Source organism: Aotus nancymaae, unplaced genomic scaffold (assembly GCF_030222135.1).
Source record: "Aotus nancymaae isolate 86718 unplaced genomic scaffold, 86718_ANA_hifiasm-v0.15.2.pri h1tg000058l, whole genome shotgun sequence".
Classification (NCBI taxonomy): domain Eukaryota; kingdom Metazoa; phylum Chordata; class Mammalia; order Primates; family Aotidae; genus Aotus; species Aotus nancymaae.
In genome coordinates, this window is record NW_026988472.1 from 21,195,579 (window position 1) to 21,220,626 (window position 25,048).

The window sequence follows — 25,048 nt, forward strand, 5'->3', positions numbered from 1 at the left end:
GGCCTGTAGTTTCATCTGAAGGCTCGACTTGTGGGTGTTATATGTGTGTGTAGCTGGGGAGATCTTCTTATAACCTTACTTATGTGATTCTTGGCAGGCTTTTGGTCCCTCAACTCATGGGTCTCTCCACAGGGCTCCCTCATGACTTGACAGCTGACTTGACCCAGAATGAGTGATCCAAGAGAGAGAGAGTATGAGACAGTATCCAAGAAGGAAACCACAGTCTTTTTATAACAACCTCAGAAGAGATATAGTGTGCCTCCTGCCATATTTTATTCATTAGAAGCAAGTTAATAAATTCATTCCACACTTAAAGTGGGGAGTTACAAAAGATTATGAATGCCAGGGGACAGGGATAACTGGGGGCCATCTTGGAAGCTGGATATCAGAGTCTAACCCCAGCACCCAATGATTAGTTCCCCGCCACATGCAAAATATACTTACTTCCCCCACCTTTTTTTTTTTTAGAAAGATAGCACCTATTCACAGCTAAGCAACTCAGCGAGCCTACTTTCTGAGAGTAGAATTTTGGAGGATCAAAGGCCTCTCTTTATTCTGTAATGTTTCTGCCCTCCTAAGTCAAGCTAGTGATATTTCAGCATATATAATTCTTTTAAGAATTTAGTGGGTCTCCTGTGAATCTTTTTAGAATTCACTGTATTAGACAAAAGCCACCTTACAAATCTCATACATATAGACTCTTCTCTATTGTTTGAGAGGATCTTGAGATACCCTTTAAAGGGCCTTTTGTAAGACTGAAGGTACTCTAAGGCACTACTTTGATTTAACAAAGGATTCTACAGCTGTATTTTTGCCTTCATCTTTAAATCATGTTTTCCTGACAGTGCCCTGGATTTGGTCTTTGTTCAGAAGCTATTCAAATGTCCTTTGTACTGTACCACAGCTGCTATGTAATCTGTTGGCAGATCATTTGTTAGCACTAAATCATCTGGCTCCCACAAATAAACACCCTATGGCTTCTAATAGTACAAAACACCCTTTTCTAAACATCCAAATCTGCAGTATTGTCACAGTTTAAATTTATATACTGAAGCTGGACTGATTAGGATAAAACCATCTAGAAATATAAACATGAGGACACCATTTATGTGTCACAAGAAACTTAAGGCAGATTTTTCTGTTTTTCTCCATTTCTACCAATTCTAAATCATATGCTGGGTATACAAGGTAAATTAGACATGGTTCCCGCCACTGAGCAATTTATAGACATGATTTATCTCTACAGAATATTTTAAAAAGTTAGGTCTAGACCTGTGCTGTTTAGTATGGTAGCTATTAACCACATGTGGCTATTTAAATGTAAACTTCAATTAACTAAAATTAAATGAAATAAAAACATTCACTTCTCTAGTTTTACTAGCCACATTTTAAATGCTTAATATGTACATGTTGCTAGTGGCTGCCCCATTACACAGTACAAATAAAGAATATTTCCATCATTGCAGAAAATTCCATTGGACAGCACTAACCTAGAAGAAACCGATATGATAAGAATTTATCCTTTTTAAAAACATATTTGCTTCTCTCTCCCCCACACTGAAATATGTCAAATATCAAAAAGAAAGACACTACATACTTCTTCAGTAAACATTCTAACATGCTTAACACTAAAGAATGCTATAACATCATGGCTCTTAAAATTTATTAAAATCTATTGAAAGCTAGCATCCTTTTTCCCTAGAAAAAGCATGCTAGTACCAAAAGGCATGTACTAAAAAACATGTCCACTTACAAGGAGTTCATGGGCCCTCTAAAGCCCTTTCATAAATTCTGTAGTAGGCCATGATCCTCAGGTTAAGAATCGCTACTGCAAAGTAAATTTTATTTTCCCATTGACTTCAGTATTAAATTCATGATGTAATTTACTACTAAATATGCTTCTTTCTGATAATATTAAAATTACATTTAGAATAATGAAGATGAGGGGAAAAACAAAATATAAAGAAGACAGAACTGTCTTCAAAATGACTAAAAATAAACCTAATACTTTCAGCTAAAAATATAATACAGAGCCAGCAAATCTACCAATTTGGGTCATGTATCATAATCAATACAGAAATATATAGTTTTAGCAAATTTGCTAAGTTTTCCGTTAGTCTCAAATCTCTACCACATCCCCACCTTACAGTGAGAAACCTTATGGTGTGATAGCAGGAACACTTTAGTAGCCTTCAAATATCTAGATTCCTGATGTAATTTCAGCACATATAATGAGTATTACTTAAGAGTGATGTTGGTGCCTCAATGATCTTACCTACCTGGACATTCCATATGAATGGGTGGAGTTTGGTAGGCCAGGAAGACACTTCTTTGAACTTTGGGAAAGAAAAAAAAGAGTCGCTATTTCTTTGAAAATCTGTTGAATTAGAGACAGTTTTTGCAAGGAGAGCAGAATTATAAATGCAGTTGGCTCCAGGTATGGCTGAGAGACAGAATCTTACATGGCTCTGAGTTTCTGATTTCTGAGCCAACGTACAATTTGTATTTGTGTGGAAGAAGCACTGAAGCATTCTTTCCAGAGTGGTAATCTGAACCATATGCAGACTGATTAATAGTTATGTCGTAATAAAACCTCAATTAGCAGAATTCTAGAGGGATGGCCTATTGTAAATAAAGAAAATTTACTAGGAAACCTCCCTCCTCCCCTCTTCTTCAACTTCTTTATTTTTCTTCCTTTTTAAAAATTTTAATGGTGGGGAAAATCTTTCCCCAATGTACATGAATCTCCTTTGCTGCTTTAGTAAGTATAGTCTACTGAACATAAGTGAGTCTGTCTTTGAGATTATTGTATCAGGATGTCTGTTTTGCAGACTAGTCATCATATTTTTATAGAAGTTAATATATGAGCTCAGGCTGAAAATAAAGTGGAAATTTTCTGAGAGTGGCAGTTAATACCCATTTATTTTCTTTTCACTTAAAAAACATCTATCAAGGCTGGGAGCAGTGGCTCACGACTGTAATTCCAGCACTTTGGGAGGCCAAGGCGGGCATATCACTTGAAATCAGGAGTTTGAGACCAGCCTGGCCAACATGGTGAAACCCCGTCTCTACTAAAAATACAAAAATTAGCTGAGTGTGGTGGTGCGTGCTTGTAATCCCAGTTACTCAGAAGATTGAGGCATGAGAATCGCTTGAACCTGGGAGACGGAGGCTGCAGTGAGGTGGGATCATGCCACTGCAGTCTAGCCTGGGTGAAAGAGTGAGACCCTATCTCAAAACAAAAACAAAAGCAAAAACCTATCAAGAATACGCAGGAAAGTTTTCATTCATTTATGTATCAGTTTAGATGCATCCAGTTGCAAGTAACAATGCCACTCACAGTGGCTTAAATTCAAAGGACCTTTACTGTTGATCTAACAAGAATTGTGGAGGTAAAATGTCTAAGGTTGATATTGTAGTCTAGTGAGGTCATCCAAGATTCCGGGTTCTTTTTATCTATATACACTGCCATTCTAGGCTGAAAATCTTCAGTCCTGTGACATCTTACCCTGTGGTTGCAAAATGGCTGCTGCAGCTTTTGGCATTTATCCTTACACAATAGCCTCCAAAGCTGGAAGGGAGAAGAGGGAAAGTCTTCTTATGCAGTTTTCTCTTTTATCAGGGAGAAAAATCTTTCCCATAAGCTCCCTCCCCCCATCCCTAAAGCAGACTTCATTTTACTTGCCATTGTCCAATATTGGATTGCATGTCTATCCCTGGAGCAATTCCTGGCAAAGAGGAATTAATTTTTTGCCTTAGAGTCATCATGGTCCATCTTTTGGGGAGGGACAGATTGCTGCTGAACACAACCTGTGATCTTTTAGTAAGAAGGAAGAAGAGAATGGCGGCTAGACAGGCAACCAGCAGCTTCTACTACACATGGACTCTTCATTTTGCTTCTGAGGGACCCACTTTTGGCATACTTGTTCTCACACTACTGAAGAAGCCATTTGCTGTTTGCCTATCAATGATTCCAAAGCCAGCTATCTCATTTCTTTGAAATTGTAGTAGCAGAAGGCAGTAAGGCCTAGTGAAAAAAGAATGATAGATTTGAAGGCCAGGCAGACTGGATTCAAATCCCTGATTTACCACTTAGTGGCTGCATAACCTTGGACAAGTAGTTAAAGACCTTAGAGACTTGGTTTCCCTATTGATAAATATAATATAGTACCAACTGGCCAGTGTTATTGTATAGATGTAATGAGAGAGTGCATAGAAATTGCCTAGCATAGTACACACATCACAGGCACTCAGTGTGTGTTACTTCCCTTCTCATTTGAATTCAGTTGCTCAGAAATTAGCTAGCGTTTAGCTTAGTAGAGAGACCGATTCAGAAAACGAATACATTTGACTCTAGCAGGTTTTTTTTTCTTTCTTCCACCTTACTCATCTATATTCACATAAAAGTCCCCTCTGTTATCTTCAAAAGACTTGTGGGTAGATAGCAGTGTTAGGGTAGTGTCCAGTAACCAAGAGAAAGCTACTAAAACCATGCATTCATTTCTTAATTGGTTTGCTTAAATCCCTGTTAGGTTTAATATGGGAAACACAATCCTCTCTAGGTATTTTAGGCAAAAAAGAATTGAATGCAGGAAATAAGGTACTCACAAAATTGGAAGGGCTGGAGCAATGGAAGTTAAAAAGTCTGCATGAAAGGTCAAATGGCACCATGACTTCAATCCAGATGCCAGAAATTCGTCCTATTACTCAGGCTAAAAAACTGTTGCTGCCATGGCTATCACCACTGCCAACATCACATCCTCCCTATCACACAAAGCTGATGAGGGGACGGGGCACAGTTGATAACACTCACATCTGGTGAAGTCTATTTTCTGCATGTACAACTGTAGAAAAGAGTTCCTTCCCTTTGATTTCTTCCAAATCACTAAAAGTAGACCCTTTCACAACCTAGGGATAAGGGAATCTAGAAACTGTACTTTTCAACCCCATGCCAGGGTTTCTTCTGCCTTATCCATGTGAAAGCCCTCCTCCTTATCTTATTTGTCTGTGATTCCTCTGCCGGGCTATCCTCCCATGTGTATTCTGTCTTTGCCCCTGTTTTCCCTCTATGTCCTATTTGGGGTCCGACATCCTGCTCTGCCCTACCATACCTCCTGTCCTTTGTGGTACAGATGTCTGCCTTGCTCTGTCTCACCTAAAGGCTTTAGAACTCAGTTGTTCAAGAAGAGAAGGTTAGGAAAGGGTAAGAGATCGCCTTGCTTTGTTAAAAATTACAGTACATAGCTTTGTATTTCCTAACAATTTAGTGTTAGAAGTTTTTGAACTTTATAAAAAGGCAGTCATATATATAGTATATAGTCTTCTGGGACCTACTTTGCTTACAATACTATTTTAGTTTTAGTTAACCATATTGTTGTTCTCACAAATGAGCTTTGACATATTTTCAAATCTTTCTTAATGCATTTTTGCATTTTGGGGGTTATGCTTTGTTCTTTACTCATTCAGCATTCTGTAATATTTTCCCATGTTAAGAAACCTTCAAAATGAACATTATTAGGTTATGAATGGATCATAACATGATTGACCATTTCTTGTAGTTAAATACTTAAGTTAATTTCTATCTTAGAATGTGGTAGATGAAGAAGATAGAAGGAAAATAGCTGAGATTTTCCATGCGGCAGACTAGCTGGAAGATGCTTATTTGCTGAAATGGGAAACACTGGAGGATGCGCAGCTTTGGTGATAAGAAAAGGATCTGGTTTTGAACAGGTTGAGTGTGAGTATGGAGATATTCAGAAAGCAGTTGAAAATTCTACCCTGGCTTTTAGGAGAAAGATCAAGGCTAGAAGCAATGGATTTGTCATCAGCACATGGGAAATGGTTTGAGGCAAGTATGGGAGTGAGATGGCCCAGGAACATGTCTGGAGATATGTAAAGGACCAATACTGGACTCCTGGGAAATACTTATGTCCAAATGGCAGGCTGATCTAGATGTGCTGTCCAGAAAGTCTGTTTAGCAAGGGGGAGGAAAATTGGGGAAGTGTTGTCATTTGGAAGCCACTGCAGAAAAGAGCTTCATGAAATGAATGGCTAGTCATTCATACTTAATGCTGTAAATGCTGTAGACAAGTTAACCAGGATGACAACTGAGGGGAGAATGTATGTGCATGTGTACATATGTGTTGGAGGGCTGTGTGGGGGGGACAGAGTTTGCAGCTCATGTGGCCAGTTTTTTTTTTTTTATTTGGATGATTGAAAAATCATATGCCGACATGCAGTTCAACTATTTCCTTGGGTAGATTCCTAGAAGTGGAATGACTTTATCAAAGGGTTTGAGCATAGGCCTTTGATTCATGTTGTTAGGTAGCTTTCCTGGTTTTCATTTTTTTGTTTTGTTTTGTTTTTTGAGATGGGTTCTCACTATGTTACCCAGGCTGTTTTTGAACTCCTGGGCTCAAGTAATTCTCCCACCTCAGCCTCCCTAGTTTCTGAGATTACAGGCATGAGCCACTGTGCCTGGCTCCAGTGCTCATTTCTTTATATGCAATAATGAATAGTTTGTAATTTTGTACACGTCTGGGTGTGCAGAGACAAGGTGAGGAAATCTGCAGCAAAGGAAAATACAGAATTGTGCTTCTGTAGTTGGGAGTCTTTTCTAAATGGACATAGTCCAGCCCTCATCTCCTCCCCACTTTCAGTTTCCACACTCTACATCTGTCATCCAGAACACGAGTGGAACAGGGACCATTACTCATTAGCTGCATGGGGATTTGAATAACCTCACAGTGGAGGATGTTCTTGTCTGTTGTGGTGGCAGGTAACTACAGCTAAATGCGTGATCGATGTAGAGCTAACTCAAGTCATTGATTAGACGATGAAGTGTAGAGGGAAGTTCTCTGAATTTAAGATTACAGTTTTGAATTCTGGCACCTGCTACCACTTCAAGGATTAAGGATTCACTGCTAACTTGAATTCAATATTTAATATTCTAAAACCATTCAGCTCCAAGTTACATTAGTTAAATTATAATAATACACAGACGTTCTCTCGGAGGCTGTGGTTTTTACTGGTAGCAAGACTCATTAAGAAATTTTACTGTCGGAGGTGACACAACATATCTACAACCACCCGATCTTTGACAAACCCGACAAAAACAAGCAATGGGGAAAGGAATCCCTGTTCAATTAGTGGTGTTGGGAAAACTGGCTAGCCATATACAGAAAGCAGAAACTTGACCCCTTCCTGACACCTTACACTAAAATTGACTCCAGATGGATTAAAGACTTAAACATAAGACCTAACACCATAAAAACCCTAGAAGAAAACCTAGGCAAAACCATTCAGGACATAGGCGTAGGCAAGGACTTTATGACCAAAACACCAAAAGCATTGGCAACAAAAGCCAAAATAGACAAATGGGACCTGATCAAACTCCACAGCTTCTGCACGGTGAAAGAAACAGTCAATAGAGTGAATCGGCAACCAACAGAATGGGAAAAAATTTTTGCAGCCTACCCGTCTGACAAAGGGCTGATATCCAGAATTTACAACGAGCTAAAAAAGATTTACAAGAAAAAAACAAACAAGCCCATTCAAAAATGGGCGAAGGATATGAACAGGTACTTTACAAAAGAAGACATACATGAGGCCAACAAACATATGAAAAAATGCTCATCATCACTGGTCATTAGGGAAATGCAAATCAAAACTACGTTGAGATACCATCTCACGCCAGTTAGAATGGCGATCATTAAAAAATCTGGAGACAATAGATGCTGGAGAGGATGTGGAGAAATAGGAACACTTTTACACTGTTGGTGGGAGTGTAAATCAGTTCAACCATTGTGGAAAACAGTGTGACGATTCCTCAAGGACCTAGAAATAGAAATTCCATTTGACCCAGCAATCCCATTACTGGGTATATATCCAAAGGATTATAAATCGTTCTACTATAAGGACACATGCACACGAATGTTCATTGCAGCACAGTTTACAATAGCAAAGACCTGGAACCAACCCAAATGCCCATCGATGATAGACTGGACAGGAAAAATGTGGCACATATACACCATGGAATATTATGCAGCCATCAAAAACGATGAGTTCGCGTCCTTTGTAGGGACGTGGATGAACCTGGAAACCATCATTCTCAGCAAACTGACACAAGAACAGAAAATCAAACACCACATGTTCTCACTCATAGGTGGGTGTTGAACAAGGAGAACACATGGACACAGGGAGGGGAGCACTATACACTGTGGTCTGTTGGCTGGGAGAGGTGGGGACAGAGGGGGGGTGGGGAGTTGGGGAGGGATAGCATGGGGAGAAATGCCAGATATAGGTGAAGGGGAGGAAGGCAGCAAATCACACTGCCACGTATGCACCTATGCAGCAACCTTGCATGTTTTTCACATGTACCCCAAAACCCAAAATGCAATAAAAAAAAAATAATAAATAAATAAAATAAAAAAAAGGAATTTTACTTAAGGTATGCCTTCATGAGAGATTCTAAATAAACACACAGTCTATTTCAGTCCTCATTTCCTACAAATACTGTATATGGAAGCAACTTTGTGTTTCTTTTGTCATAATACATGTGATTTACCTCCTTATCTTCCATTCAAATTTATTTCACAAGACAGACCTGTTTTCAGGTACCATCAACACCCAGTTGTACTAGGTTTCCTTTGACTGCTGGGGAAACTGTGGACTGTATATGATGCACACATTTTATTGCATCTCCCCTGGCATGAGATTCATATACATTGGCATCTTCTCAGAGTGAAGTTGACTCTCTCTGTTTCCCTATTCCAGATTTGCACTTGGCATGTGCTGATTCCAAAACAGTTTGAAGCTCATTTTGATTGGCTTTTGGCAATCTCAGCTCAGCCAGTTTCACTCTGAGAGATCCCCTGTTTGTTCCTTCACGAATGGCCACAGAAGCTTTTGCTCTTGGCTCTGCATTCTAATAGCACCTCTTGCATGGTCTGTGGCAAAGCGATGCTTTGAAATATGCGTCCATACTATGTGGCCTTTCTTGCTGCAGTTTCTGTTCTTTTTTATTGTAGGATCGGGAGACTCACCACTAGAAGACGATGAAGTCGGGTATTCACACCCTAGATATAAAGGTGAATGCTTTGCTTGTGTGCTAACGAGGACCCGCTGATGCCAGGAGAACTTTCCTTTTTGCCCTGCGGAACAGATTGTAATAAAGTGACCAGACAACACATTTAAGTTCTAATTATCGATCAAGGAAAAAATATTATAAAACCAATGTATATGCTCCCTTTTTTTAAAAAAAGAAAAGAAATAAAACAAAATGCATTGGAAATTTCTGAAATGCTGTCCTTCAGCATCCCAATGGTCATTTTATTCTCATAAGTTTCTTTACTGTCCTCACTTCTGCAAAGGCAGCTGTAGCTGATGAAAGTGAAAATCAAGCCATGAGTTCTGCCTAATTCATACATTACAGCCAGAATCATCCAGAGTAAACCATCCAAGGTCAAATCTGGACCAAGTGCTGCTAATGTACTAAGATGAATGGGGAATGAGAAAACTTGATTTTCATAAGCTCATTTCATTGTGCTCTTTCTGAGCCCAGCATGGCTCCTGAAATGGTATGTTAAAGTATGTTGCTCAAATGAAACTTAACTTAATGATAAAGAACTCCATCTCTACATATTCTCAGCAATCCACTCCCCAGCAGGTATAAACGCCTAAAAAAGAACCTTCTATGCAGACTCAGGTAAGTATGTCCACAAATATTTCTACTGGTGAAACATTTCTCTGAAGCTTAGGGAATCCTAAGAAAAATGAAGGTAAATTTAGAGATGCTTTCTTTCTGAATCTGGTTCCTCTTATAGTAGAGGAATAATTTGAAAAAAAAAAAAAAAAAAAAAAAAAAAAAGGATTAACAAAGTTCCGCTGTGGCATTTTGCCCTGGAAATTTGTCCTATATTCTGGGAAGAGGACATGGCCCTGGTCTGTTGTGATATGTCTCAGATATAGGAGAATCAGGGTAGGACTGGTCAGCTTTTGGCTGGAGAATGTTCTTCAGTTGTTTTTTACACAAGTGAACAATATTTCCGGTATAATGACTGGTGCCTGGCACCTATGTCCAGGTGTGCTTCCCACCATATACCACATTTGTTTGTCACTTCTGACTGCAAATATTCATTCCTATCTATAGTTTCTGTCTCCATAGCCTCAGGAATTAACCAATCAAGCAAAGCACAAATATGTTAATCAGATGTTTGCAGTAAGGAAATGTTCTGATTCACAAAATTTCTTAATTAAGGGTTTAGATTTTTTTTCTTTGAGTCTCTTGTTGAAAAATCTTCGTAAAACACATGCATGCACAGACGACCCTTCACATCTACAGTACAGGTTGCCTAGGTCATTGTTTTTCACATCCGTCCTCACCTCACAGCATTGCAAATGTGGCAGGTAGACCAGATGGCCAAAATGTGTGCCTGCCTTGGAACTTACCCTGAATGTTTAAGAATACATTTTTCTTAGGGCATTGTTTCTAATGCCAGTTCTATTATTATTCTATTTTATTATTAGTTGTTGTTAATCTTTTACCATGTCTAAATTATAGATTAAACTTCATCATAGGTATGTTTGTATAAGAAAAAATAGTATATATAGCGTTGGGTACTATCCAAGGCTTCAGGCATCCAATATCCCCTGTGGGCAAAGGGGGAGTACTGTATATCATAAATATATGTAGTATATGCAGACTATATATGTAAATCCTCGGAGGAAGGAAACTTTATTCAAGGAAGTTCTTTAGGCCTTGTGTGAGCTCCTGCAGGTTTACATCCACATAGTCAATTTAATCGTTCTAGATTAGGCCTTCAGGACATCACTTTTAGAAAGTCCAGGAAATATTACTTGAGTTGAGTTTAGGACTCACTTGCAGCTGTCTGCAAAAAATTATATGATGAAAGTATTAGCCAGGCCAGGCACGGTGATGCGTGCCTGTAGTTCCAGCTACTTGGGACGCTGAGACAGGAGGATCGCTTGAGGCTTAGGAGGTTGAGACTGCAGTGAGCAATGATGATGCCACTACACTCCAGCCTGGGTGACAGAGTGAGACGCTGTTTCTAAAAAAGAAAAAAAAAGAGAAAGTGTTAGCTGAAGGAAATGTGAAGGCAAAAGTAAAACAGTGGTCTATGCACAAGACCTGGCCCAGAACTGTTGTTTTTTGTACCTGAGAAGCAGTCGGAGGCACATCCTCAGAAAAGAATTCCTGGGCAAGTAAAACAGGGTCTGTCCTCCTTCCTGGCCACATGATGGCGCACTTACCTCACTCACTGACAGCTCAGGTGCTGGAGTGGAGTGATGAGCCAGGCAGCTGCAGGGAAGTGCTTTCTATTCACGGCACTGAGAGCCCAGCTGGCCTTAGGGAACTCCTCACTGGTCCCCATCGATTGTGGGACATTGGGGCAGTGGCTACTGTAGGAAGTTACCCACCAAGGAGCTCATGTTGCCCTTATATTTTATGGATCTCAAAGATAACATTTCAAAAGCGCAGCAGGGAGGTTGTGATTTATTCATTTCATCCTAGCTGTGCTTTGGGCAACTATGAGACCAAAATCAAAACACCTGGGACTCTGCCATCTGGGGAGGGTGTCACCCTGTTACCTAAATGGGGCATAATTGGGGATACTTCCCTATGAAGAGCAGTTGTTCTTTGACTTTAAGCCAAATTTATATCTTGTTGTAAAAACCTGGAAATTGTAGCTTCATTTAGATTAATACCAGTATTACAGCATTTTAGAGAGAATGTGCATACAGCTCAGAAGAAATCCAAATTAACCAATTTTTGAATTCCACCCGCCCCACTGTGTATGAGATCAATTGCTCTTGAAATAATTATTTATCTAAAAATACAGTAAAAACAAACCTTATGTAACTAGTTAAGGGAAATACTAAAAAGAACAGCATTTATTGAACATATACTATGTGCTAGGCACTGTGCTAGATGCTTGATATGCAATTTTTATTTAGTCCTTATAACAGCACTATTGCATAGGTATAGATATTGACTCAGAGAGGTTAGCTAACTTGTCTAAGATCACACAGTTAGTTATAGAGGAACTCAGATTCATGTTCAGATATATCTGACACTTAGTCCCATGATCATAACAGGACACACCTAAGAAAACATGGGGCACTATTTGAAGGTCCAAAATTTGGAATGCAACCAGCCTGGGACTGTGAGAGTAAGGGGACATATTTTCTGAAAGTGTCATTTGGTATTTCTCTCTTTTTTTTGTTTCTGCTACTTGTAGATACCCCATGGTGCTCCCCCATCAAGGTGAAGTATGGGGATGTGTACTGCAGGGCCCCTCAAGGAGGATACTACACAACAGCCCTGGGAACCAGGTGCGACATTCGCTGTCAGAAGGGCTATGAGCTGCATGGCTCTTCCCTACTGATCTGCCAGTCAAACAAACGATGGTCTGACAAGGTCATCTGCAAACGTGAGTAGCCCAGCCCCATGTTGGGTCCTCAGGGATGACCAGAGTCAAAGTTCTTTTGCTCTGATATTGGGGATTTTCCCTGAACTTTGGATGAGAAAAATTACCTTTATGAGCAGGGGGACAACAGGGGAGTTCTAAGATATGGTGGAAGTGAGATGGCTCCTCTCAGAGAGAATGATATGATCAGCTGTTGAGAAAAGGGGAGAGAAGATCATTGTTCAGAAAATTCGTTACATTTGTTTAGTAAGTGCTGGATCCTGAAGAGGTGTTAGGGATTTAGAAACAAGTGAGGCACACATGGGCTGTGCCATGAAGAGGCTCTAGCAAGGCAGAGGCATCACCTGGGACGTAAGTACAAGAAGGGTACAAAGTCAGGAACATGTGGTAGCAGATTAAAGAAGTGTTCTCCCAGGGAGTGGGGCTCAGGGAGGCAGGAAAGAGTGTCTGAAGAAGTGAGGCTTATTTATGAAAGCGAGCGTGCCTCAGGGGAGAAGATTAGAGGGCCGTTTCAGGGGCTGACTTTGAGCTTCCTGAGAAGTCATACCTCATTTGGAAAACTGTAAGTGGTACGGCATTGTTGAAGCACACTTTAGATGTCTTTGGTATTCAAAACAGCACCACTTTCTGAGCACTTATGGTTTGCCAAGCATTTCACATACATTTGATTTTTGCAATAACACTATCAGTATGGGTGCTATTATTTTAACTTCACTGTTGGGGAAACCGAGGTTTCAAGGCTGCAGCCGTGTAATCAAGACTTTGCAGACTGTGCAACCGGGTGACCGTAGTGGATGATCTGCTTTACCCAGATCTCCTCGATGCCTTTTACTAGTTGTGTGTATCCAGTCCCCAGCTTCTGAGCACTTTGCTCTTAAAGACTTGCAACTTCGACCTTGTTTAGAAGACGGCTCCTTCAGAGGACTGCTCCTGCACTCTCTCGCTTTCTTGCTCTCACTCTCTTGCTCTCTTTTCACAAGAGAAAGCATCTCCTATGAGCAACCTGTAGCTGTCCAATGACTGGCCAGTAGAGAATTATGAAAGCCCAGCTTCTTTGCCTGATCAGGCTGCTGTTGACTTTGCCCGAGATCTCATCTTGCCTGGCTTCCTCCCCTTCCCTGTTCTGCTATTCTCACCCCCTCACTGATCTCCCTTTCTCACCCCCTCACTGATCTCCCTGGGAGCACTTTCTTACTAAACCTCATGCACACAAATCTGTATCTTAGAGCCTGATTCAACCTAAGATAGTGGCTTATCTGGGATGCCAACCCAAGCCAGTGTGACATGAAACTTTGGCTCTTCTGTGTGACATAAAATCATCTATTTTTTCTCAAATTCCATTTGTTATATTTAAATTAACTTTCACCCTATACTTTCAGAGTTTCTGGACTCTGAAACAAAACTCTATAGACAAAAACTCAGAAATGCTGAATATCTGATTTTCTCATTTTCAGAAAAGCGATGTCCTACCCTTGCCATGCCAGCAAATGGAGGGTTTAAGTGCGTAGATGGTGCCTACTTTAACTCCCGGTGTGAGTATTATTGTTCACCAGGATACACGTTGAAAGGGGAGCGGACCGTGACATGTATGGACAACAAGGCCTGGAGCGGCCGGCCAGCCTTCTGTGTGGGTAAGAAAATGCTACAGCCCTCAGGAGGTACTTGCTTTGGGAGGAGCAGGGGGTGTTCCTATTGTGGATTGTGAAGGGGGCATCACTATCCCTCCTGTAAAGCCTAAGCATGCGACTTTGCTTTCAGTAGCATCATTGGTTCTCTGGCTCAGCCATAGATCTAACCTCAGTGTTTATCCTGGAACTGACTTCATAGCTAATGGCTTCCAACTGACTTTTGTCTTTTTCTTGGTTTGCTATTGAGGCAACTACTATTCGGGGAAGTCCTCTAGGGACCTTGGGAAAAATGCAGATTTAAATTCAGCAGGTCTGGGGAGGGGCCTAGGATTCTGCTAAACAATGCTCTAGGGCAAAGTTTCTGAACCTCAGCCTGGTGGACATTTGGGGTCAAATCTTTGTTTTGGAGCTCTGCTTTTTTGTGTTGTAGGATGCTTAGCAGCATCCTTGGATTTTATTCACTAAGTGCCAGTAACACCGCCCAAAGCGGGTACCTCGCAGATGTTGCTTTCAGTATCCTCCCTGTGATTTGGTATGTGCAAGCTAGCTCTTCAAAACAAACCAAAAAGAAAATGGAATCTACTCCCTCATATTAGAAGGGGCAGAGGTGATGGTGGGAGGAGAGGAGAAGCTCAAAAATCTTTGTGCTAAGCAAGCTTTGGCAGAGTACTCTAGGGATCATACTGTTTAAATTTCCAGATTGTGTGCAACAATGGAAAGAAAATGCTGATTGTTCTCAAAAAGCAACAAGCGTGTCCTAAGCTGGACCAGATGGGCCTGGAACCTTCTCAGAGGGAGAGAAAATGAACCCCAAATTCAGGGGATTCATATTACAGTTTGTCAGGACAAGGTTCAGGCATATTTGGGGGAAAGAGGATTGTACATACAATTACGTAGGGGTGACAAAAATGGGTACAGTGATCCACAAAACAGCCTAGAGCTCCCAGGAAAAGAGAGAAATGGAAAAGCAGGCAGGCAATTCTTTCTTTGATTTTGGTGACAGACAAGCTGGAGTTTGACCCCAGTGAATTTTACTCCAGGGGTATCATTTATTCTTTTGGCTTTAAATGTATTAAAATAGTTTAATACATTTGTTTTTGTGTTGGCAGGGGTAGGGGGTCCTTGAGCATAACTCAGAACTTCAACCTATTTTAGGAGCTGACACATAGTGGCTAAGTAGTTCCCAGATTTCCACACAACCTTCAACAGTCTTGGCCAGAGCTGTGCTGAGTGGTGAGAAAGTTGTCCCAGTTCTCTTCTAGACTGGGAGGGAAGAGAGAAGACTGGGTTTTATTTTGACTCTGAGGTGGTCAGTTCTGTGGTCTGGCTAATTTCAAGGTGCCACAAGTTAAAATTAATTCTCTTACACAGACCATACTCTGGCAATGGGCTGAAATTCATGGTTATTTCAGAAACAGATATAGATAAAAATAAATCAACGTAGGAGGAAAAAAAAATACTGCAAATTGCAGGAGGGTAAACTCTTTGAAGAGCCACAACCTCCATTGATCTGGAAGAAAATAAAACTTGGAACGTAACCACTATTGTTTTGGGGGGACATTTTTCTTTCTTTCCATTTTTAGTTATTTTTGGTTATGTTGGTATTTAGATAGCACAATGGACAGTTGAAATCACAAGTCCTCATTTGGAGACCAGATTTTGAATAGACACATGATCTCTCCTTTAGACCAATACTTCTGCCTAGGCCAAAACACGAAGAAAACGAATTAAAGATACTTTAAAAACCATGGACAATGAAAAACCAGCAAAGGTCTTTTGACATGCAGACAGTATCCACTTAATTGCTTTAACAAAAGACAATGTACAAACTAACTTGGTTTTCTTTGGCAATGCTCTCTTACTTTTTATTTTCCGCAGAGTAGAATGGGTAGAGATTTATTAAAACAAATGAAATTCTGGAATGAAAAATTTCGGAGATTTAATATATGGAAATTGATGGCATACTTTTCTTGCTTCCCAGCTGTCTCACAGCTTGTTTACTCAATGACCCATAGGAACAGGATCATTGCATTATTGCTGGGCTGCATTGCGTTATTTAGTTGATGCAAACGTCAGTAGGGCTCAGCATAAATTTATACATGTATTGTTACAAATGATGTTAAATTGTGCTAAATTCTCCTGGGTTGACAAATACACATTCTTTTGCAAACGTTCAGAGGCTAGTTTCAGTTTTAAACCAACTTGATTGATTGAGATGCTGATTCACTTTTTCCCTTACATGATTGGTTAGTACAAACAGAACAGGTCAACTTTTAGTGGCTCTCTCTAATATAAATGTATCACCAATGAATTTTTACTTGGACTTCTTCCTTGTGAAGATGTGACTGTTAGAGATGAGGTCTCACTATGTTGCCCAGGCTGCCCTTTTGCTATGTTGTCCAGGCTGGTCTTGAACTCCCAGGCTCGAGCGATCCTCCCACCTCAGCCTCCTGAGTAGCTGGGGCTACAGGCATGAGCCAATATACCTGGCCATGATGACGACTTTTACATGTGGATTTCATTGCCTCCCTTCTTGCCTCTTCTGTCTGTTTTGGAAAGTTCTCTGAATTTTTGTATGGTACCAAACAGAGGAAACCACTTCCCAGAGCCATCCACAGGGATTACACTCTGGCTGGGGGAAGCAAACAATTGGGTGAGTTTTCAATGGCCAGGTTTGTTCTGCATTTGGCAGTCACTCATTTCCTATGTCCCCTTGAAAAGAACTCTTCCTTTCTCTATCACCAAACTCAAGCTATGTTATATTTGCATCAGTGATCTATTGCTGCACAACAGACCACCCAAAACTTAGTGGTCGCTCAAAGATTCTACGGATTGGAAAGTTGGGCAGAGCTCTATGGGGACAGCTCATCTCTGCTGTATGTGGTAATGGCTGAGGTGACCAAGTGGAGCTGGAGGGTTCAAGATGGCTTCACTCACAGGTCTGGGAGCTCAGTTGGGAAAAGCTGTACTGACTGGGGTCTGGCTGAATCTCTTTCCCTCTCTCTCTCTCTCTCTCTCTCCCATTTAGTTTCTCATCCTGACTATTTGGCCTCTCCAGTCAATTGAACTTCTTTAGATGGCAGCTGGCTTTTAACATAGTGAAAGCAGAAGGCACCAGATTCTTTGAGGGCCAAGGTCTGGAACTGGCACTGGGCCACTTCACTTGCATTTCATTGTTATCTGTTGGCCAAGACATTGTCCTTTTGAACCTCTCCCTCATTTCCACTACCTACCTGGTTATATGTGTTAAGGATTCCGAAGTACATAGTTCAGCTTCAGCTGGGTGCTAATGGCTCATGCCTGCAATCCTGGCACTTTGAGAGGCTAAGGCAGGCAGATTGCTTGAGCCCACAAGTTTGAGACCAGCCTGGGCAACATGACAAAACCCTGTCTCTACAAAAAAAATAATTAAAAAAAAATTAGCTGGGCATGGTTGTGCATGGCCATAATCCCAGTTACTTGGGAGGCTGAGGTGGGAGGATCATGAGTCTGGGAGGTCAAGGCTACAGTGAGCCGATATTGTGCCACCGCACTTCAGCCATAGGGGAAAAAATGACACCCTGTCTCAAAAAAAAAAAAAAAAAGTTCGGCTTCTTAGATAAATAGTAGTTGATACAATGCAATATATTTGTTTCTTATATTTTATATGCACAGAGAAAACTAGAGCACAGAGAAGGGAGACAGTTTGTCAAATGTGTCCAATAAATGAGGCAGAGAGCAGAGGACAGAATTTTTACTGAAGGTTTCAAGATTTTTATACAATTGCAGGCATCCTAATTCAACAGGGAATAGTAATTATGTTACTATAGTAACTTTCTTCCTTTCATTCATGGAAACGTGTAACTTATAAAAAGCTATCGGGCCGAGTCTGGGTAATAACAGGCTTAGGTCTCTGGAGCATCAGCTGAAGGGCAGACCAACTGGTTTCATCAGCTGAGAGAGAAGGCAGCTGCTTGAGGATGTGTCAGGATCAAATCCTGCAGCTGCTCTTCATGGGTTTAGGGGGAAGCTATGACAGGCAATCACAAAACAGTATGTGTGCAAAAGTTGGTGGAAAACACTAGGTCAGCAGCAGACAGACACACAGAAGGGTTTGATTTATTAAAATAACTAAAATATGTAATGGCATTTAAAAATCCCAGACCACAAAGAAATTCCAAAAGAGCAGAAATGCTTCTTCCCAGTCTATAAATGGGATGCTAATAACATTGCTTAGTCTAATGGGTGGTTGTGCAAATTCAATAAAATAATATAGGGAGAGTTCTTAGTATGGGGTGGGCATGTAGGAAGGATTCCTCCAATATTAATTATTATTTGTAATGATTTATTTCTTCTTGTTTCTTCTTTGGAAGAACACTGTTTCTGAAAAGCTAGGTCAGTTCAGAAGATCATTGTTAGTCAGAGATAAGCTGGCTTTGGGAAGCTCTGAGACCCTTCACCAGATAACCTATTTTGGAGCCTGTGTGCTTACACTGTTAGTACATCTAGATCCAGAAAACAAACAAAGAAACAACAATGTATTATCCAGACATTTGGTGTACCTGACAGAGAATAAGTTGCTTTTCACTCTGATCATGCTGCTCCAAGAAAATATGGTAACACAATGTAATTTTACATTTAAATCTCTATGCTAATAAATACACTTTCTATACTGTAATTGCCAGCTATATTTGACCAGCAGGGGGAAGTCATTATATGCTTGCCTTTCTGTGAAATGTTCATCTGAATTCCAAAAGTTTGTCTTCTATCACCTATCATAGTAAAAAATTAAGAAATTATTTTTTGAAAACTTCACAACTAAGAATATACATCTTGAATGCATTTAAGTCATCTTCCATTTCATCATAGTATTTTATCAATTCTGAGAAGCATATTTTTTTCTACCTTTTAATATCCCTGAAATAGGGATGCATTTCACAATTAGGAGTGACTTAGATTCAACAAAATGTAGTGGTTATTCAATTTAGGACTGGTGCATTAAGGTTGTTAAGTTCACACTCCATTGAAGCATGACAGAGAATGAAAATGAATTTGGATAGCTGAAGGCAAAATTGTTTAATAAGTTATTCATAACTTGTTACCTTAAATAAAATGAGAAATTATTAGACAAGACGCAGGAGAAAGTATATCAGGAATTTTACTTGGTGCATTTAGTCTCTCAAAGACATTCGTCATCCAAAATCAAATGATTTTTCATTAAGGCGGTAATAGCACTTAGTACTTTCAGTTGATAAGTAAAGCGATGTGAAGCTGAATGCCCTTGATTTACTATGCCCTCTTTAAATACATTCTGTACCTGTTCAGAAAGAGCAAGTCGAATTTGTAGAAATTTGAACTTCCTCTTGTAATTTTACTTCAGCTATCAGATGAAGTACAACCCAATGTAGAGTTGATATCTCATTTACTTTGAGCCCTCATTATCCACCCATCCTTGATATCACTATTGAGGCAGAACTTCTATTACCAGGTAGAGAAACTACTTGAAGAAATTTGCGAGGCTTTTGGAGGTCCAGAGCCACAGTAAAACTGCTGTCCCGAACACAAAACCATCAGTGTAGTTCACTAGGAGTTTGAGGGGAGAGTGGACCCAGACAGACCATTGCCTATTTTAAGATATTGAGCAATATGTTGCTAATAGACAGCAGGAAGAGAGAGAGAGCTTGTTTTGGTGGCAAGTGCTCTGAATTAAATTATAATTCACAGTGCCATTATGTACATGTGTGGTCTTAAATAAATCCGTTAAGTTCTCTGAGCCTCAGTTTGCACATCTGTAAAATGAGAGAGTTGGGTGGTTCCTCTACACCTCCATAGCATTCAGTTTTACCTTGCCTGGGGCATTGCCATTTTCTTACCTCATGTTATATTTCATGGGTGGTAATGTATTCCCCCCAATAGATAGCAAATTATCTGACAAGTCAGGAGCACATGATTCTCTTGCCTTTGTGCACCCCCAACCCCAGCAGTTGGAATGAAGGCTTGGATAAGATTGGCACTCATGAAAAATTTGTTGCCTTGAATTGAATCTGACTAGATGATAGCTAGAGTGCCTTTCTCTAATTTTCCGTGATGCTGTCTTCAAAGCACGAGGAAAGGCTTTAGCTAATGAATTACCCACAGGACACCTCTCAATGCTAGTGGATTGCAGGTTTAGCTCTGCATGTGTGAGTATTTAAACAATCTTCAAAACTTAGCAGGAGAGTAAAACCATAATGAAGGGCTAAAAGGGGAATACTCAGAGGTTCTGGTATTTTAAACTTTGGGTCTTGAATCCCAGTTTGACTACATATTTATCGATGATGATGACAGTGTTTTGGTTATATTTTCAGATATGGAACCTCCTAGAATCAAGTGCCCAAGTGTGAAGGAACGTATTGCAGAACCCAACAAACTGACAGTCCGGGTGTCCTGGGAGACCCCTGAAGGAAGAGACACAGCAGACGGCATTCTTACTGAGTAGGTGAAACTTGGCAGCTGAAATGATGCTGTCTCTTTTATTTGAGATGTTTGCTACCCAGAGTAGGGGAGTGTATGTATGCTGGTCTATTTATGCTTTCAGATGTGGTCCCCTGGTCATCGCCTAACATACTATATATTTCACCTGTGTATTTGTTGATTGCCTGTCTCTATTACAATATGTTCACTGCCATGTCCGTAATGCTCAGAACTGTGCCTGGCACATAGTTAGCACTCAGTAAATCCTTACTGAAGGAAAAAAGAGAAATAAGGGGTGGTAAATGATGTGATTATTATGCATTGCACGCCTGTATCAAAACATCTTGGCTGGGCGTGGTGGCTTATGCCTGTAATCCCAGCACTCTGGGAGGCCGAGGCAGGCACATCACTTGAGGTCAGGAGTTTGAGACCGGCCGGGCCAATATGGTGAAACCCCATCTCTACTAAAAATACAAAAATTAGGCAGGCATGGTGTCGCATGCCCGTAATCCCAGCTACTTGGGAGGCTAAGGCATGGGAATAGCTTGAACCTGGGAGGCTGAGGTTGCAGTGAGCCAAGATTGTGCCACTGTGCTCCAGCCTGGGTGACAGAGTGAGACTCCACCTCAAAAAAATAAAAAAATTTCACGTACCCCATAAATATATACACCTACTATATACCCACAAAAATTTTTAAAAAATTTAAAAAAATGGTGAGAAGAAGGGAAGGAGGAACAGAAGGAGAAAGAGGAAGCCAGTTGGTTAACTTACAGATAGTGCCACCTCCATTGCCTGCCCACGCAGACCCTACTCATGCCCCCAGGCCTTTACCTGCACTGGGAAGCCACCCGTGTCTCCCAGGTGATGTCAGAGGCTGCCACTCTTGTGCTCTGAGTACAGTTTAGTGCAGAACTTTTTCACCCCTTGTTTTTTTTGGCTGTATTTATCTCTTTCAAAGCTTTTAAATTTATTTTTAAAACATCTGGCCGGGCGCGGTGGCTCAAGCCTGTAATCCCAGCACTTTCGGAGGCCGAGGCGGGTGGATCACGAGGTCAAGAGATCGAGACCATCCTGGTCAACATGGTGAAACCCCGTCTCTACTAATACAAAAAATTAGCTGGGCGTGGTGGTGCGTGCCTGTAATCCCAGCTACTCAGGAGGCTGAGGCAGGAGAATTGCCTGAACCCAGGAGGCGGAGGTTGCGGTGAGCCGAGATCGCGCCATTGCACTCCAGCAGCCTGGGTAACGAGCGAAACGCCGTCTCAAAAAAAAAAAAAAAAAATCTGACCCTATCAAACACTCACAGAAACTCATGAAAAAGAAGAGAGAAAGTGTCTTCTGCCTTGTTTCCCACCTCTACCCCATTGTTCTGGATCAGTTTCATTCATAGTTTGACATATATCTGAGATGCTTTTTGTTTATATGTTGGTTTACCAACCATAATGAGAAACACTCTTAAGAAACTTTTAAAAATGGGTGGATCCCTTTGCAAGGGTTAGCTATGTGTTGTTCCAATCTAGCATTTGGGCCTGCAACTGTTTGGTTGGCCTTCATATTCCCTGGAGACTACTACTCCATGTTAGCACGTTCATATCTGTGCCTCGAAGTTCATGGGCATATTAGAGCTCCCCACTGAGTTTTCATCTGTAGATAAAAGGATACCTCTAACTTATCCCTGGTGATCCATAAAGCAAGAAAAGACTTTCTAGAATCCTATCAACACAGGCTGTGCATGACAACACGTTTTTACACAATGATTAGCAGTAACAGTACATTTTCTAGTGAGAGGAGGTTGAGTCTCTCATCTCTAGCAGGACATTTTGTTCCTACATTCCAATAATCTTCCTGCAGTGCCTCATCTAGCTTAAGTAATATTACTAGTTATGCTCCCCCCATTGTAACTTCTCAAAGATAAAGTTTGACCATTAAAAAATTATTTGCTGTCACATACACATCCCACAAATCCATTTGAAGAAAATCTAGGCAATCCGATTTGAAAAGTAAGTTGACATAATCAGGGATTGCATTTTATTTACCTTTGACTCTTCAGCGTCTAGCACAATGCCTGGCCCAGCCCCTAGCACATCATAAATTTTTAGATGTTTGCAACTCTGACTGCTGTTGAAATCCTGTATAATAAATACAAAATATCAAGTCATCAGATGACTATCTGTCTGCAAGCTTTGTGAGAAATTCACCTTGTTGTTTTTGTGGGTAACTCGCATAACATGGTTAGGAGTATTACATTTTACTTAATTTTTTAATTTTTTGAGACAGAGTCTCACTCTGTCGCCCAGGCTGGAGTGCAGTGGTGCAATCTCGGCTCACTGCAACCTCCACCTCCCAGTTTAAGCAATTCTCCTGCCTCAGCCTCCTGAGTAGCTGGTATTACAGGTGTGTGCCACCACACCCGGCTAATTTTTGTATTTTTAGTAGAGATGGGGTTTTGCCATGTGGGCCAGGCTGGTCTTGCACTCCTGATCTCAGGTGACCCACCTACCTTGGCTTCCCAAAGTGCTGGGATTACATTCGTGAGCACTGTGGCAAGAGAGTTACATTTTAAAAGAGTATCTTGGTACTCCCTTGTCCCTTTGTTCAGAGCAGCTGTCTGCTTCCAGAGTTCTACAGCTCAGAGGCCAGAAAGGCTTAGAGCAGGATGCCATGGGGAATGCACTCCAACAGGATGAGGAGTTCAGGGAAGGCTGTCTTGTTCCCTTTTTAGCTCTCACTTGGGCTCCTTGCTGCCCTGGCTTTTTTCCTATGACCCTTTCCACCATTTCCTATCCAAGCTACTGTTCTGTAGCTCCCTTGTGAGGGAGAAGGTTCTAGGGTCAAGCTCTGAGACAAGTGCTTCTTGTGAGTTCCCTTATTTACTCCTTCTGTTAGTTGTATGTCACAGGTGAAATAGTCTCAGAGAGGTTACACCCACTTATATTTGAAGTATCATTCCTCTCAGGTTTATCTGAAGTTAAATTGTGCTTTCTAAAGACCTTAAAGCATCTAAAGTCAACAGCAACATGTCTCAAAATAGTGGGATTTCTGACATTTTCCCAAGACCCCTCTCTCATACTAGGTAAACAGCCACCTCACCCACCTACATGTAGGGCTTTCCTCAATGGTGACAATGATATTTCCACATGTTCATTATTAGCAAATATTCTCATAATTCCCAAGAACTGTAGGGATATGTATATTGAAAAAAAAAACACACATGGAATTTGATCATGCTATACCTATTGGGTGTATAGACAGCCAAGAAAAAAGATGAACTCACCCTAGCTGTGTGATCTTGGGCAAGTTCTTTAAACTTTTGATGCCTCAGTTTCCTCATCTGTGAAAGAGAGATAATACTACCTACCTAGTAGGGTTGTTGTGAGGATTAAATAAATATATGCAAAATGCCTAGAACCATGCCTGACATGTAAGATTTATGTAAGTGCAAAGAACACTTATCGTTATTATTATTATTATATTATTAGGATAACCAAGGAATCACAGAGAACTTGCCTTTTGTTCAGGAAAGGTCTCCACTGGCCCAGATAGAAAGAACAGAGAAGGTTCTAGCAGCCCCTGCAGGCCCAAATTGCCAGTGACTGCTTGGACTATATTCTCTAATGATTTTCCTCACAGAAAATTCCCTCGTCTTCCCAACAGTGAGGCAATTCAGGTCCCACCTGGAACAAGAGTGAGATTAAAGGAAGAGATTTGGGCCCTATATTTTTCACCTTCCCTCCTCCCATCTACCCCCTGCCCTACCATTCTACCCTTCAGCAAGAAAAAGGTCTAAATTTCCCAGTAGTTTGGGTCTTCCATTTTCTGGTCACAAACTGCTCTTCTAAAACAGACTACAGCTTAGGAGATTCTATTCTTCAAGACATTTTTGTTCTACTTAAACTGGTCTAATGGTTGCCCTCAGTCTCTCCATGTTCTGTAAAGAGTGAGGGGTCGTCACTTGCTTGTCAGGTCCATAATGTCGTCTTTCCTGTTTCTGATTCTTTTTTCTCTCTAAGTGTCATTCTAAAAGGCCTCCCCCCAGGCTCCCATTTTCCAGAAGGAGACCACAAGATCCAGTACACAGTCTATGACAGAGCTGAGAATAAGGGCACTTGCAAATTTCGAGTTAAAGTAAGAGGTAAGAGTACTGCTTATTGCTTTTTTCCGCCTTCTCTTTAGAAGAGCAAAGGGAAGCAGGTCCTCAAGCCAGAACTCTCCCGAGTGCCTACTGTGGTGGGAGACTTGCCAGCTTTAGATTAGTCTCTAAGGAGGCTCGGGGAAGTGCCCTATCTTAATACCTGAATTCAGTGTTGCCAGATTCTTTAAGGAGTTCCACAGGACTAGTCTCACAGGAGCCTGTAGCTGACTGTCCCAGAAGAAGATGATTCAATAATTATTTCCATCCATGAGCATAGGTGACCCGCTGAAGCCTGTGAGTCTGTCTACAACCAGAGTGGATAGGAGCCCCCTAATTTGGGCCACCAGGAGAACATGTTCTTAGTGTTCTAGAACCATTGGTATGAAAGAAAATGTTTTTAAGGATTA

At 40.9% G+C, this 25,048-nt stretch overlaps 1 protein-coding gene across 1 annotated transcript in view; it reads left to right on the forward strand.

The window, feature by feature from the left end:
• SRPX (sushi repeat containing protein X-linked) overlaps positions 1–25,048 on the forward strand; it is a 71,314-nt gene that overhangs the window by 34,909 nt on the left and 11,357 nt on the right. The window contains exons 2-6 of the mRNA XM_012448110.2: positions 9,030–9,089; positions 12,261–12,452; positions 13,904–14,080; positions 20,404–20,530; positions 24,520–24,641. Of these exons, the coding sequence (XP_012303533.2) occupies positions 9,030–9,089; positions 12,261–12,452; positions 13,904–14,080; positions 20,404–20,530; positions 24,520–24,641 (678 nt within the window). The remainder of the gene's footprint in view (positions 1–9,029; positions 9,090–12,260; positions 12,453–13,903; positions 14,081–20,403; positions 20,531–24,519; positions 24,642–25,048) is intronic.